At 42.6% G+C, this 20868-nt stretch overlaps 1 protein-coding gene across 1 annotated transcript in view; it reads left to right on the top strand.

Moving 5' to 3' along the window:
* nbas (NBAS subunit of NRZ tethering complex) overlaps positions 1 to 20868 on the top strand; it is a 337178-nt gene that overhangs the window by 156576 nt on the left and 159734 nt on the right. Inside the window, 1 exon segment of the mRNA XM_065026122.1 lies at positions 18327 to 18509. Within this exon segment, the coding sequence (XP_064882194.1) occupies positions 18327 to 18509 (183 nt within the window).

Genomic DNA, 20868 nt, shown 5'->3' with positions numbered 1-20868 from the left:
TACACCACTAGAACAACACAACACAATGTCCATACACCACTAGAACAACACAACACAATGTCCATACACCACTAGAACAACACAATGCCCATACACCACTAGAACAACACAATGTCCATACACCACTAGAACAACACAACACAATGTCCATACACCACTAGAACAACACAACACAATGCCCATACACCACTAGAACAACACAACACAATGCCCATACACCACTAGAACAACACAATGTCCATACACCACTAGAACAACACAACACAATGTCCATACACCACTAGAACAACACAACACAATGTCCATACACCACTAGAACAACACAATGCCCATACACCACTAGAACAACACAACATGCCCATACACCACTAGAACAACACAACACAATGCCCATACACCACTAGAACAACACAACACAATGTCCATACACCACTAGAACAACACAATGTCCATACACCACTAGAACAACACAATGCCCATACACCACTAGAACAACACAATGTCCATACACCACTAGAACAACACAACACAATGCCCATACACCACTAGAACAACACAACACAATGCCCATACACCACTAGAACAACACAATGTACACCATAGAACACCACTGCCCAACAACTACAACACAATGCCCATACACCACTAGAACAACACAACACAATGTCCATACACCACTAGAACAACACAATGCCCATACACCACTAGAACAACACAATGCCCATACACCACTAGAACAACACAACACAATGCCCATACACCACTAGAACAACACAACACAATGCCCATACACCACTAGAACAACACAACACAATGCCCATACACCACTAGAACAACACAACACAATGCCCATACACCACTAGAACAACACAACACAATGCCCATACACCACTAGAACAACACAATGTCCATACACCACTAGAACAACACAACACAATGTCCATACACCACTAGAACAACACAACACAATGTCCATACACCACTAGAACAACACAACACAATGCCCATACACCACTAGAACAACACAACACAATGCCCATACACCACTAGAACAACACAACACAATGCCCATACACCACTAGAACAACACAACACAATGCCCATACACCACTAGAACAACACAATGTCCATACACCACTAGAACAACACAATGCCCATACACCACTAGAACAACACAACACAATGTCCATACACCACTAGAACAACACAACACAATGCCATACACCACTAGAACAACACAACACAATGTCCATACACCACTAGAACAACACAACACAATGTCCATACACCACTAGAACAACACAATGCCCATACACCACTAGAACAACACAACACAATGCCCATACACCACTAGAACAACACAACACAATGTCCATACACCACTAGAACAACACAACACAATGTCCATACACCACTAGAACAACACAATGTCCATACACCACTAGAACAACACAATGCCCATACACCACTAGAACAACACAATGTCCATACACCACTAGAACAACACAACACAATGTCCATACACCACTAGAACAACACAACACAATGCCCATACACCACTAGAACAACACAACACAATGCCCATACACCACTAGAACAACACAACACAATGTCCATACACCACTAGAACAACACAACACAATGCCCATACACCACTAGAACAACACAATGCCCATACACCACTAGAACAACACAACACAATGTCCATACACCACTAGAACAACACAATGCATACACCACTAGAACAACACAACACAATGCCATACACCACTAGAACAACACAACACAATGCCCATACACCACTAGAACAACACAACACAATGCCCATACACCACTAGAACAACACAACACAATGCCCATACACCACTAGAACAACACAACACAATGCCCATACACCACTAGAACAACACAACACAATGTCCATACACCACTAGAACAACACAACACAATGCCCATACACCACTAGAACAACACAACACAATGTCCATACACCACTAGAACAACACAACACAATGTCCATACACCACTAGAACAACACAACACAATGCCCATACACCACTAGAACAACACAACACAATGTCCATACACCACTAGAACAACACAACACAATGCCCATACACCACTAGAACAACACACAATGTCCATACACCACTAGAACAACACAACACAATGCCCATACACCACTAGAACAACACAATGTCCATACACCACTAGAACAACACAACACAATGTCCATACACCACTAGAACAACACAATGCCCATACACCACTAGAACAACACAACACAATGCCCATACACCACTAGAACAACACAACACAATGCCCATACACCACTAGAACACAACACAATGTCCATACACCACTAGAACAACACAACACAATGTCCATACACCACTAGAACAACACAATGCCCATACACCACTAGAACAACACAATGTCCATACACCACTAGAACAACACAACACAATGTCCATACACCACTAGAACAACACAACACAATGCCCATACACCACTAGAACAACACAACACAATGCCCATACACCACTAGAACAACACAACACAATGCCCATACACCACTAGAACAACACAACACAATGTCCATACACCACTAGAACAACACAACACAATGTCCATACACCACTAGAACAACACAATGCCCATACACCACTAGAACAACACAACACAATGCCCATACACCACTAGAACAACACAACACAATGTCCATACACCACTAGAACAACACAACACAATGTCCATACACCACTAGAACAACACAATGTCCATACACCACTAGAACAACACAATGCCCATACACCACTGAACAACACAATCCATACACCACTAGAACAACACAACACAATATCCATACACCACTAGAACAACACAACACAATGCCCATACACCACTAGAACAACACAACACAATGTCCATACACCACTAGAAAACACAACACAATGCCCATACACCACTAGAACAACACAATGCCCATACACCACTAGAACAACACAACACAATGTCCATACACCACTAGAACAACACAATGCCCATACACCACTAGAACAACACAACACAATGCCCATACACCACTAGAACAACACAACACAATGCCCATACACCACTAGAACAACACAACACAATGCCCATACACCACTAGAACAACACAACACAATGCCCATACACCACTAGAACAACACAACACAATGCCCATACACCACTAGAACAACACAACACAATGCCCATACACCACTAGAACAACACAACACAATGCCCATACACCACTAGAACAACACAACACAATGTCCATACACCACTAGAACAACACAACACAATGTCCATACACCACTAGAACAACACAACACAATGCCCATACACCACTAGAACAACACAACACAATGTCCATACACCACTAGAACAACACAACACAATGCCCATACACCACTAGAACAACACAACACAATGCCCATACACCACTAGAACAACACAATGTCCATACACCACTAGAACAACACAATGCCCATACACCACTAGAACAACACAACACAATGTCCATACACCACTAGAACAACACAACACAATGCCCATACACCACTAGAACAACACAACACAATGTCCATACACCACTAGAACAACACAACACAATGTCCATACACCACTAGAACAACACAATGCCCATACACCACTAGAACAACACAACACAATGCCCATACACCACTAGAACAACACAACACAATGTCCATACACCACTAGAACAACACAACACAATGTCCATACACCACTAGAACAACACAATGTCCATACACCACTAGAACAACACAACCCATACACCACTAGAACAACACAATGTCCATACACCACTAGAACAACACAACACAATGTCCATACACCACTAGAACAACACAACACAATGTCCATACACCACTAGAACAACACAACACAATGCCCATACACCACTAGAACAACACAACACAATGTCCATACACCACTAGAACAACACAACACAATGCCCATACACCACTAGAACAACACAATGCCCATACACCACTAGAACAACACAACACAATGCCCATACACCACTAGAACAACACAATGCCCATACACCACTAGAACAACACAACACAATGCCCATACACCACTAGAACAACACAACACAATGCCCATACACCACTAGAACAACACAACACAATGCCCATACACCACTAGAACAACACAACACAATGCCCATACACCACTAGAACAACACAACACAATGCCCATACACCACTAGAACAACACAACACAATGCCCATACACCACTAGAACAACACAACACAATGCCCATACACCACTAGAACAACACAACACAATGTCCATACACCACTAGAACAACACAACACAATGTCCATACACCACTAGAACAACACAATGCCCATACACCACTAGAACAACACAACACAATGTCCATACACCACTAGAACAACACAACACAATGCCCATACACCACTAGAACAACACAACACAATGCCCATACACCACTAGAACAACACAACACAATGCCCATACACCACTAGAACAACACAATGTCCATACACCACTAGAACAACACAATGCCCATACACCACTAGAACAACACAACACAATGTCCATACACCACTAGAACAACACAACACAATGCCCATACACCACTAGAACACTAGATACACAAACACAATGTCCATACACCACTAGAACAACACAACACAATGCCCATACACCACTAGAACAACACAACACAATGTCCATACACCACTAGAACAACACAATGTCCATACACCACTAGAACAACACAATGCCCATACACCACTAGAACAACACAACACAATGTCCATACACCACTAGAACAACACAACACAATGCCCATACACCACTAGAACAACACAACACAATGCCCATACACCACTAGAACAACACAACACAACACAATGCCCATACACCACTAGAACAACACAACACAATGCCCATACACCACTAGAACAACACAACACAATGCCCATACACCACTAGAACAACACAACACAATGTCCATACACCACTAGAACAACACAATGCCCATACACCACTAGAACAACACAACACAATGCCCATACACCACTAGAACAACACAACACAATGCCCATACACCACTAGAACAACACAACACAATGCCCATACACCACTAGAACAACACAACACAATGCCCATACACCACTAGAACAACACAACACAATGCCCATACACCACTAGAACAACACAACACAATGCCCATACACCACTAGAACAACACAACACAATGCCCATACACCACTAGAACAACACAACACAATGTCCATACACCACTAGAACAACACAACACAATGTCCATACACCACTAGAACAACACAACACAATGCCCATACACCACTAGAACAACACAACACAATGTCCATACACCACTAGAACAACACAACACAATGTCCATACACCACTAGAACAACACAACACAATGCCCATACACCACTAGAACAACACAACACAATGTCCATACACCACTAGAACAACACAATGCCCATACACCACTAGAACAACACAACACAATGTCCATACACCACTAGAACAACACAACACAATGCCCATACACCACTAGAACAACACAATGTCCATACACCACTAGAACAACACAATGCCCATACACCACTAGAACAACACAACACAATGCCCATACACCACTAGAACAACACAACACAATGTCCACAACTGAACAACACAATGCCCATACACCACTAGAACAACACAATGTCCATACACCACTAGAACAACACAACACAATGTCCATACACCACTAGAACAACACAACACAATGTCCATACACCACTAGAACAACACAATGTCCATACACCACTAGAACAACACAATGCCCATACACCACTAGAACAACACAATGCCCATACACCACTAGAACAACACAATGCCCATACACCACTAGAACAACACAATGTCCATACACCACTAGAACAACACAACACAATGTCCATACACCACTAGAACAACACAACACAATGTCCATACACCACTAGAACAACACAATGCCCATACACCATACACCACTGTCCATACACCACTAGAACAACACAATGCCCATACACCACTAGAACAACACAACACAATGTCCATACACCACTAGAACAACACAATGCCCATACACCACTAGAACAACACAACACAATGTCCATACACCACTAGAACAACACAACCCATACAATGAACAACCATGTCCATACACCACTAGAACAACACAACACAATGCCCATACACCACTAGAACAACACAACACAATGTCCATACACCACTAGAACAACACAATGCCCATACACCACTAGAACAACACAACACAATGCCCATACACCACTAGAACAACACAACACAATGTCCATACACCACTAGAACAACACAACACAATGCCCATCCCACTAGAACAACACAATGTCCATACACCACTAGAACAACACAACACAATGTCCATACTAGAACAACACAACACAATGCCCATACACCACTAGAACAACACAACACAATGCCCATACACCACTAGAACAACACAACACAATGCCCATACACCACTAGAACAACACAACACAATGTCCATACACCACTAGAACAACACAATGCCCATACACCACTAGAACAACACAACACAATGCCCATACACCACTAGAACAACACAACACAATGTCCATACACCACTAGAACAACACAATGTCCATACACCACTAGAACAACACAATGTCCATACACCACTAGAACAACACAATGTCCATACACCACTAGAACAACACATACACCACTAGAACAACACAACACAATGCCCATACACCACTAGAACAACACAATGTCCATACACCACTAGAACAACACAATGTCCATACACCACTAGAACAACACAACACAATGCCCATACACCACTAGAACAACACAATGCCCATACACCACTAGAACAACACAATGTCCATACACCACTAGAACAACACAACACAATGTCCATACACCACTAGAACAACACAACACAATGCCCATACACCACTAGAACAACACAACACAATGTCCATACACCACTAGAACAACACAATGCCCATACACCACTAGAACAACACAACACAATGCCCATACACCACTAGAACAACACAACACAATGTCCATACACCACTAGAACACACACACAATGCCCATACACCACTAGAACAACACAATGTCCATACACCACTAGAACAACACAATGTCCATACACCACTAGAACAACACAACACAATGCCCATACACCACTAGAACAACACAACACAATGCCCATACACCACTAGAACAACACAACACAATGCCCATACACCACTAGAACAACACAACACAATGCCCATACACCACTAGAACAACACAACACACCACTAGAACAACACAATGCCCATACACCACTAGAACAACACAACACAATGCCCATACACCACTAGAACAACACAACACAATGTCCATACACCACTAGAACAACACAACACAATGTCCATACACCACTGAACAACCATGCCCATACACCACTAGAACAACACAACACAATGCCCATACACCAACTACAACACAATGTCCATACAACTAGAACAACACAATGTCCATACACCACTAGAACAACACAATGTCCATACACCACTAGAACAACACAACACAATGCCCATACACCACTAGAACAACACAACCATACACCACTGAACCATACACCACACCACTAGAACAACACAACACAATGCCCATACACCACTAGAACAACACAACACAATGCCCATACACCACTAGAACAACACAACACAATGCCCATACACCACTAGAACAACACAACACAATGTCCATACACCACTAGAACAACACAACACAATGTCCATACACCACTAGAACAACACAATGTCCCATACACCACTAGAACAACACAACACAATGCCCATACACCACTAGAACAACACAACACAATGTCCATACACCACTAGAACAACACAACACAATGTCCATACACCACTAGAACAACACAATGTCCATACACCACTAGAACAACACAACACAATGAACCATACACCACTAGAACAACACAATGTCCATACACCACTAGAACAACACAACACAATGTCCATACACCACTAGAACAACACAATGCCCATACACCACTAGAACAACACAACACAATGCCCATACACCACTAGAACAACACAATGAACAACCATACACCACTAGAACAACACAACACAATGTCCATGAACCCATACACCACTAGAACAACACAACACAATGCCCATACACCACTAGAACAACACAACACAATGTCCATACACCACTAGAACAACACAACACAATGCCCATACACCACTAGAACAACACAACATACACCACTGAACAACCATACACCACTAGAACAACACAACACAATGCCCATACACCACTAGAACAACACAACACAATGCCCATACACCACTAGAACAACACAACACACCACTGAACAACACAATGCCCATACACCACTAGAACAACACAACACAATGTGAACAACACAACACAATCCCATACACCACTAGAACAACACAACACAATGTCCATACACCACTAGAACAACACAACACAATGTCCATACACCACTAGAACAACACAACACAATGTCCATACACCACTAGAACAACACAACACAATGTCCATACACCACTAGAACAACACAACACAATGTCCATACACCACTAGAACAACACAACACAATGCCCATACACCACTAGAACAACACAACACAATGCCCATACACCACTAGAACAACACAACACAATGCCCATACACCACTAGAACAACACAACACAATGCCCATACACCACTAGAACAACACAATGTCCATACACCACTAGAACAACACAATGCCCATACACCACTAGAACAACACAACACAATGCCCATACACCACTAGAACAACACAACACAATGTCCATACACCACTAGAACAACACAACACAATGTCCATACACCACTAGAACAACACAATGCCCATACACCACTAGAACAACACAACACAATGCCCATACACCACTAGAACAACACAACACAATGTCCATACACCACTAGAACAACACAACACAATGTCCATACACCACTAGAACAACACAATGTCCATACACCACTAGAACAACACAATGCCCATACACCACTAGAACAACACAATGTCCATACACCACTAGAACAACACAACACAATGTCCATACACCACTAGAACAACACAACACAATGCCCATACACCACTAGAACAACACAACACAATGCCCATACACCACTAGAACAACACAACACAATGCCCATACACCACTAGAACAACACAACACAATGTCCATACACCACTAGAACAACACAACACAATTTCCATACACCACTAGAACAACACAATGCCCATACACCACTAGAACAACACAACACAATGCCCATACACCACTAGAACAACACAACACAATGCCCATACACCACTAGAACAACACAACACAATGTCCATACACCACTAGAACAACACAATGTCCATACACCACTAGAACAACACAATGCCCATACACCACTAGAACAACAACACAATGTCCATACACCACTAGAACAACACAACACAATGTCCATACACCACTAGAACAACACAACACAATGCCCATACACCACTAGAACAACACAACACAATGCCCATACACCACTAGAACAACACAACACAATGCCCATACACCACTAGAACAACACAATGCCCATACACCACTAGAACAACACAACACAATGTCCATACACCACTAGAACAACACAATGCCCATACACCACTAGAACAACACAACACAATGCCCATACACCACTAGAACAACACAACACAATGCCCATACACCACTAGAACAACACAACACAATGCCCATACACCACTAGAACAACACAACACAATGTCCATACACCACTAGAACAACACAACACAATGTCCATACACCACTAGAACAACACAACACAATGCCCATACACCACTAGAACAACACAACACAATGTCCATACACCACTAGAACAACACAACACAATGCCCATACACCACTAGAACAACACAACACAATGCCCATACACCACTAGAACAACACAACACAATGCCCATACACCACTAGAACAACACAATGTCCATACACCACTAGAACAACACAATGCCCATACACCACTAGAACAACACAACACAATGTCCATACACCACTAGAACAACACAACACAATGCCCATACACCACTAGAACAACACAATGTCCATACACCACTAGAACAACACAACACAATGTCCATACACCACTAGAACAACACAATGCCCATACACCACTAGAACAACACAACACAATGCCCATACACCACTAGAACAACACAACACAATGTCCATACACCACTAGAACAACACAACACAATGTCCATACACCACTAGAACAACACAATGTCCATACACCACTAGAACAACACAATGCCCATACACCACTAGAACAACACAATGTCCATACACCACTAGAACAACACAACACAATGTCCATACACCACTAGAACAACACAACACAATGCCCATACACCACTAGAACAACACAACACAATGCCCATACACCACTAGAACAACACAACACAATGCCCATACACCACTAGAACAACACAACACAATGCCCATACACCACTAGAACAACACAATGCCCATACACCACTAGAACAACACAACACAATGTCCATACACCACTAGAACAACACAACACAATGCCCATACACCACTAGAACAACACAACACAATGCCCATACACCACTAGAACAACACAACACAATGCCCATACACCACTAGAACAACACAATGCCCATACACCACTAGAACAACACAACACAATGTCCATACACCACTAGAACAACACAATGCCCATACACCACTAGAACAACACAACACAATGCCCATACACCACTAGAACAACACAACACAATGCCCATACACCACTAGAACAACACAACACAATGCCCATACACCACTAGAACAACACAACACAATGCCCATACACCACTAGAACAACACAACACAATGCCCATACACCACTAGAACAACACAACACAATGCCCATACACCACTAGAACAACACAACACAATGCCCATACACCACTAGAACAACACAACACAATGTCCATACACCACTAGAACAACACAACACAATGTCCATACACCACTAGAACAACACAACACAATGCCCATACACCACTAGAACAACACAACACAATGTCCATACACCACTAGAACAACACAACACAATGTCCATACACCACTAGAACAACACAACACAATGTCCATACACCACTAGAACAACACAACACAATGCCCATACACCACTAGAACAACACAACACAATGTCCATACACCACTAGAACAACACAACACAATGTCCATACACCACTAGAACAACACAACACAATGCCCATACACCACTAGAACAACACAACACAATGCCCATACACCACTAGAACAACACAATGTCCATACACCACTAGAACAACACAACACAATGCCCATACACCACTAGAACAACACAACACAATGCCCATACACCACTAGAACAACACAACACAATGCCCATACACCACTAGAACAACACAACACAATGCCCATACACCACTAGAACAACACAATGCCCATACACCACTAGAACAACACAACACAATGTCCATACACCACTAGAACAACACAACACAATGCCCATACACCACTAGAACAACACAATGTCCATACACCACTAGAACAACACAATGCCCATACACCACTAGAACAACACAACACAATGCCCATACACCACTAGAACAACACAACACAATGTCCATACACCACTAGAACAACACAATGCCCATACACCACTAGAACAACACAATGCCCATACACCACTAGAACAACACAACACAATGTCCATACACCACTAGAACAACACAACACAATGCCCATACACCACTAGAACAACACAACACAATGCCCATACACCACTAGAACAACACAACACAATGCCCATACACCACTAGAACAACACAACACAATGCCCATACACCACTAGAACAACACAATGCCCATACACCACTAGAACAACACAACACAATGCCCATACACCACTAGAACAACACAACACAATGCCCATACACCACTAGAACAACACAACACAATGTCCATACACCACTAGAACAACACAACACAATGTCCATACACCACTAGAACAACACAATGCCCATACACCACTAGAACAACACAACACAATGTCCATACACCACTAGAACAACACAATGCCCATACACCACTAGAACAACACAACACAATGTCCATACACCACTAGAACAACACAACACAATGCCCATACACCACTAGAACAACACAACACAATGCCCATACACCACTAGAACAACACAATGCCCATACACCACTAGAACAACACAACACAATGCCCATACACCACTAGAACAACACAACACAATGCCCATACACCACTAGAACAACACAACACAATGTCCATACACCACTAGAACAACACAACACAATGTCCATACACCACTAGAACAACACAATGCCCATACACCACTAGAACAACACAACACAATGTCCATACACCACTAGAACAACACAATGCCCATACACCACTAGAACAACACAACACAATGTCCATACACCACTAGAACAACACAATGTCCATACACCACTAGAACAACACAACACAATGCCCATACACCACTAGAACAACACAACACAATGCCCATACACCACTAGAACAACACAACACAATGCCCATACACCACTAGAACAACACAACACAATGCCCATACACCACTAGAACAACACAATGCCCATACACCACTAGAACAACACAACACAATGTCCATACACCACTAGAACAACACAATGCCCATACACCACTAGAACAACACAACACAATGCCCATACACCACTAGAACAACACAACACAATGCCCATACACCACTAGAACAACACAACACAATGCCCATACACCACTAGAACAACACAACACAATGCCCATACACCACTAGAACAACACAACACAATGCCCATACACCACTAGAACAACACAACACAATGCCCATACACCACTAGAACAACACAACACAATGTCCATACACCACTAGAACAACACAACACAATGTCCATACACCACTAGAACAACACAACACAATGCCCATACACCACTAGAACAACACAACACAATGTCCATACACCACTAGAACAACACAACACAATGCCCATACACCACTAGAACAACACAACACAATGCCCATACACCACTAGAACAACACAACACAATGCCCATACACCACTAGAACAACACAACACAATGCCCATACACCACTAGAACAACACAATGTCCATACACCACTAGAACAACACAATGCCCATACACCACTAGAACAACACAACACAATGTCCATACACCACTAGAACAACACAACACAATGCCCATACACCACTAGAACAACACAATGTCCATACACCACTAGAACAACACAATGCCCATACACCACTAGAACAACACAACACAATGCCCATACACCACTAGAACAACACAACACAATGTCCATACACCACTAGAACAACACAATGCCCATACACCACTAGAACAACACAATGCCCATACACCACTAGAACAACACAACACAATGTCCATACACCACTAGAACAACACAACACAATGCCCATACACCACTAGAACAACACAACACAATGCCCATACACCACTAGAACAACACAACACAATGCCCATACACCACTAGAACAACACAACACAATGCCCATACACCACTAGAACAACACAACACAATGCCCATACACCACTAGAACAACACAACACAATGTCCATACACCACTAGAACAACACAATGCCCATACACCACTAGAACAACACAACACAATGCCCATACACCACTAGAACAACACAACACAATGCCCATACACCACTAGAACAACACAACACAATGCCCATACACCACTAGAACAACACAACACAATGCCCATACACCACTAGAACAACACAACACAATGCCCATACACCACTAGAACAACACAATGCCCATACACCACTAGAACAACACAACACAATGCCCATACACCACTAGAACAACACAACACAATGCCCATACACCACTAGAACAACACAACACAATGTCCATACACCACTAGAACAACACAACACAATGTCCATACACCACTAGAACAACACAATGCCCATACACCACTAGAACAACACAACACAATGTCCATACACCACTAGAACAACACAATGCCCATACACCACTAGAACAACACAACACAATGTCCATACACCACTAGAACAACACAATGCCCATACACCACTAGAACAACACAACACAATGTCCATACACCACTAGAACAACACAATGTCCATACACCACTAGAACAACACAACACAATGCCCATACACCACTAGAACAACACAACACAATGCCCATACACCACTAGAACAACACAACACAATGCCCATACACCACTAGAACAACACAATGCCCATACACCACTAGAACAACACAATGCCCATACACCACTAGAACAACACAACACAATGTCCATACACCACTAGAACAACACAATGCCCATACACCACTAGAACAACACAACACAATGCCCATACACCACTAGAACAACACAACACAATGCCCATACACCACTAGAACAACACAACACAATGCCCATACACCACTAGAACAACACAACACAATGCCCATACACCACTAGAACAACACAACACAATGCCCATACACCACTAGAACAACACAACACAATGCCCATACACCACTAGAACAACACAACACAATGTCCATACACCACTAGAACAACACAACACAATGTCCATACACCACTAGAACAACACAACACAATGCCCATACACCACTAGAACAACACAACACAATGTCCATACACCACTAGAACAACACAACACAATGCCCATACACCACTAGAACAACACAACACAATGCCCATACACCACTAGAACAACACAACACAATGCCCATACACCACTAGAACAACACAATGTCCATACACCACTAGAACAACACAATGCCCATACACCACTAGAACAACACAACACAATGTCCATACACCACTAGAACAACACAACACAATGCCCATACACCACTAGAACAACACAATGTCCATACACCACTAGAACAACACAATGCCCATACACCACTAGAACAACACAACACAATGCCCATACACCACTAGAACAACACAACACAATGTCCATACACCACTAGAACAACACAATGCCCATACACCACTAGAACAACACAATGCCCATACACCACTAGAACAACACAACACAATGCCCATACACCACTAGAACAACACAACACAATGCCCATACACCACTAGAACAACACAACACAATGCCCATACACCACTAGAACAACACAACACAATGCCCATACACCACTAGAACAACACAACACAATGTCCATACACCACTAGAACAACACAACACAATGTCCATACACCACTAGAACAACACAACACAATGCCCATACACCACTAGAACAACACAACACAATGTCCATACACCACTAGAACAACACAACACAATGCCCATACACCACTAGAACAACACAACACAATGCCCATACACCACTAGAACAACACAATGTCCATACACCACTAGAACAACACAATGCCCATACACCACTAGAACAACACAACACAATGTCCATACACCACTAGAACAACACAATGCCCATACACCACTAGAACAACACAATGCCCATACACCACTAGAACAACACAACACAATGCCCATACACCACTAGAACAACACAACACAATGTCCATACACCACTAGAACAACACAATGCCCATACACCACTAGAACAACACAATGCCCATACACCACTAGAACAACACAACACAATGTCCATACACCACTAGAACAACACAACACAATGCCCATACACCACTAGAACAACACAACACAATGCCCATACACCACTAGAACAACACAACACAATGCCCATACACCACTAGAACAACACAACACAATGCCCATACACCACTAGAACAACACAATGCCCATACACCACTAGAACAACACAACACAATGCCCATACACCACTAGAACAACACAACACAATGCCCATACACCACTAGAACAACACAACACAATGTCCATACACCACTAGAACAACACAACACAATGTCCATACACCACTAGAACAACACAATGCCCATACACCACTAGAACAACACAAACACAATGTCCATACACCACTAGAACAACACAATGCCCATACACCACTAGAACAACACAACACAATGTCCATACACCACTAGAACAACACAACACAATGCCCATACACCACTAGAACAACACAACACAATGCCCATACACCACTAGAACAACACAATGCCCATACACCACTAGAACAACACAATGCCCATACACCACTAGAACAACACAACACAATGCCCATACACCACTAGAACAACACAACACAATGCCCATACACCACTAGAACAACACAACACAATGCCCATACACCACTAGAACAACACAATGCCCATACACCACTAGAACAACACAACACAATGCCCATACACCACTAGAACAACACAACACAATGTCCATACACCACTAGAACAACACAATGTCCATACACCACTAGAACAACACAACACAATGTCCATACACCACTAGAACAACACAACACAATGCCCATACACCACTAGAACAACACAACACAATGCCCATACACCACTAGAACAACACAATGCCCATACACCACTAGAACAACACAACACAATGCCCATACACCACTAGAACAACACAACACAATGCCCATACACCACTAGAACAACACAACACAATGCCCATACACCACTAGAACAACACAATGCCCATACACCACTAGAACAACACAATGTCCATACACCACTAGAACAACACAATGCCCATACACCACTAGAACAACACAATGCCCATACACCACTAGAACAACACAATGTCCATACACCACTAGAACAACACAATGCCCATACACCACTAGAACAACACAATGCCCATACACCACTAGAACAACACAATGCCCATACACCACTAGAACAACACAACACAATGCCCATACACCACTAGAACAACACAATGCCCATACACCACTAGAACAACACAACACAATGCCCATACACCACTAGAACAACACAACACAATGTCCATACACCACTAGAACAACACAACACAATGCCCATACACCACTAGAACAACACAACACAATGTCCATACACCACTAGAACAACACAACACAATGTCCATACACCACTAGAACAACACAACACAATGTCCATACACCACTAGAACAACACAACACAATGCCCATACACCACTAGAACAACACAACACAATGCCCATACACCACTAGAACAACACAACACAATGTCCATACACCACTAGAACAACACAACACAATGCCCATACACCACTAGAACAACACAATGTCCATACACCACTAGAACAACCCACAACAACAACAATGCCCATACACCACTAGAACAACACAATGTCCATACACCACTAGAACAACACAACACAATGCCCATACACCACTAGAACAACACAATGTCCATACACCACTAGAACAACACAACACAATGCCCATACACCACTAGAACAACACAACACTGCAATCTGGCAGTTTTAGTTTGGATTTTTAACTTTTCTTCTACAATGTGCGTTACAAGGAAGTGATAATTCAACTGGAGTTTAGCAACACGAGCCATACATAAATAGTGTTATTTTTAAACACCTATTTTTGATGAGAAAGATTGGAATGAAATCACCCTGCCAGATTATAATGAAGTGCATGCTACATTTAACACATTGCTTTCGCACCGTTGGAAATGTCGCCCTCGGTCTCGGCGAGTCTGAACGTTCACAAGTCGAACGTGATTCAGCCGTTGTTCCCCCATGACGTCTCTCTCTCTCTAAGCTGCTGGGTGTTCGAACAGAGAGAAACTCACCTCAGTATCTTGTACTTCTAGCTAGTGGGGTCACCTGCATGGTAGCGTCTTTGTGCTATGTGAAGGCTAGGGTTGCCAAAATCAGATACATTTAACAATATGTTCCGTTTTTTTACGAGAAACGGATTCCATTACTACTCCCTTGTTATTCTGGGAATCTTCCCAACTGTGATTTCTGGGAGACTTGGACATTATCAGGAAGTTGTGGGATGTTGCAACCCTAGTGAATGTTGTATTACTACTAACCTGTGCCCCCCCGTGTCCTCCCCTCTCCAGTCCGCTGGTCCTCCCAGCTCTGTTTCACCACTGGGTGGCGCTGCAGGAGACCTACTCCATCGTACCACCAATAGAACCATAGAGGTGCTGGCCAGTACTGGCCTGACCACTAAGGCTGTTCTGACTGCCGTCAGAGACCACAGCTGGTGGAAGAACCAGCTCAACTACCTCCGACCACTGCATGTAAGAACCAAAGGGGTTCCACACACGCACGCACACACACACACACACACACACACGTTAGACACACACACACGTTAGACCACAGCTGGTGGAAGGACCAGCTCAACTACCTCCGACCACTAAGACGTCTGTCTGTCTGTCTGTCTGTCTGTCTGTCTGTCTGTCTGTCTGTCTGTCTGTCTGTCTGTCTGTCTGTCTGTCTAACTGTCTGTCTAACTGTCTGTCTAACTGTCTGTCTAACTGTCTGTTTAACTAACTGTCTGTTTAACTGTCTAACTGTCTGTTTAACTGTCTGTTTAACTGTCTAACTGTCTGTTTAACTGTCTAACTGTCTGTTTAACTGTCTGTTTAACTGTCTAACTGTCTGTTTAACTGTCTAACTGTCTGTTTAACTGTTTAACTGTCTGTTTAACTGTCTAACTGTCTGTTTAACTGTCTAACTGTCTAACTGTCTAACTGTCTAACTGTCTGTTTAACTGTCTAACTGTCTGTTTAACTGTCTAACTGTCTGTTTAACTGTTTAACTGTCTGTTTAACTGTCTGTTTAACTGTTTAACTGTCTGTCTAACTGTCTGTTTAACTGTCTGTCTAACTGTCTGTCTAACTGTCTGTCTAACTGTCTGTTTAACTGTCTGTTTAACTGTCTGTCTAACTGTCTGTCTAACTGTCTGTCTGACTGTCTAACTGTCTGTTTAACTGTCTGTTTAACTGTCTAACTGTCTGTCTAACTGTCTGTCTAACTGTCTGTCTAACTGTCTGTCTAACTGTCTGTCTAACTGTCTAACTGTCTGTTTAACTGTCTGTTTAACTGTCTGTCTAACTGTCTGTCTAACTGTCTGTTTAACTGTCTGTCTAACTGTCTGTTTAACTGTCTGTTTAACTGTCTGTTTAACTGTCTGTCTAACTGTCTGTCTAACTGTCTGTCTAACTGTCTGTTTAACTGTCTAACTGTCTGTCTAACTGTTTGTTTAACTGTCTGTCTAACTGTCTGTCTAACTGTCTGTTTAACTGTTTGTTTAACTGTCTGTCTAACTGTCTGTTTAACTGTCTAACTGTCTGTTTAACTGTCTGTCTAACTGTCTGTCTAACTGTCTGTCTAACTGTCTGTCTAACTGTCTGTCTAACTGTCTGTCTAACTGTCTGTCTAACTGTCTGTTTAACTGTCTGTTTAACTGTCTAACTGTCTGTCTAACTGTCTGTTTAACTGTCTGTTTAACTGTCTGTCTAACTGTCTGTCTAACTGTCTGTCTAACTGTCTGTTTAACTGTTTGTTTAACTGTCTGTCTAACTTTCTGTTTAACTGTCTGTTTAACTGTCTGTTTAACTGTCTGTCTAACTGTCTGTCTAACTGTCTGTTTAACTGTCTGTTTAACTGTCTGTTTAACTGTTTGTTTAACTGTTTGTTTAACTGTCTGTCTAACTGTCTGTCTAACTGTCTGTTTAACTGTCTGTCTAACTGTCTGTCTAACTGTCTAACTGTCTGTTTAACTGTCTGTTTAACTGTCTAACTGTCTGTTTAACTGTCTAACTGTCTGTCTAACTGTCTGTTTAACTGTCTGTTTAACTGTCTGTTTAACTGTCTGTCTAACTGTCTGTCTAACTGTCTAACTGTCTGTTAACTGTCTGTCTAACTGTCTGTCTAACTGTCTGTCTAACTGTCTGTCTAACTGTCTGTTTAACTGTCTGTTTAACTGTCTGTCTAACTGTCTGTCTAACTGTCTGTTTAACTGTTTGTTTAACTGTCTGTCTAACTGTTTGTTTAACTGTCTGTTTAACTGTTCTGTCTAACTGTCTGTCTAACTGTCTGTCTAACTGTCTGTCTAACTGTCTGTCTAACTGTCTGTCTAACTGTCTGTCTAACTGTCTGTCTAACTGTCTGTCTAACTGTCTGTCTAACTGTCTGTTTAACTATACTTGGTCCAGAAGTCCCCACTAGAATAGTAAACAAACAAAAACATAACCAGCTGGGGACATGCTGATGGTCCCCACAAGGTCCAATGCTATTTCTAGCAATGTCTAGTTCATTTAATGTGTTATATTCAGTAATAGTGTCTAGTTAATTCAATATGTGTTGTACTCTATCCCACGGTAGTAGGTCTGTCTGTCCCCAGGGCTCTATCCCACGGTAGTAGGTCTGTCTGTCCCCAGGGCTCTATCCCACGGTAGTAGGTCTGTCTGTCCCCAGGGCTCTATCCCACGGTAGTAGGTCTGTCTGTCTGTCCCCAGGGCTCTATCCCACGGTAGTAGGTCTGTCTGTCTGTCCCCAGGGCTCTATCCCACGGTAGTAGGTCTGTCTGTCCCCAGGGCTCTATCCCACGGTAGTAGGTCTGTCTGTCTGTCCCCAGGGCTCTATCCCACG

This window comes from Oncorhynchus nerka, linkage group LG13 (assembly GCF_034236695.1).
Source record: "Oncorhynchus nerka isolate Pitt River linkage group LG13, Oner_Uvic_2.0, whole genome shotgun sequence".
In the NCBI taxonomy this organism is placed as follows: Eukaryota; Metazoa; Chordata; class Actinopteri; order Salmoniformes; family Salmonidae; genus Oncorhynchus; species Oncorhynchus nerka.
This window is presented reverse-complemented; position numbering and strand designations above follow the sequence as displayed.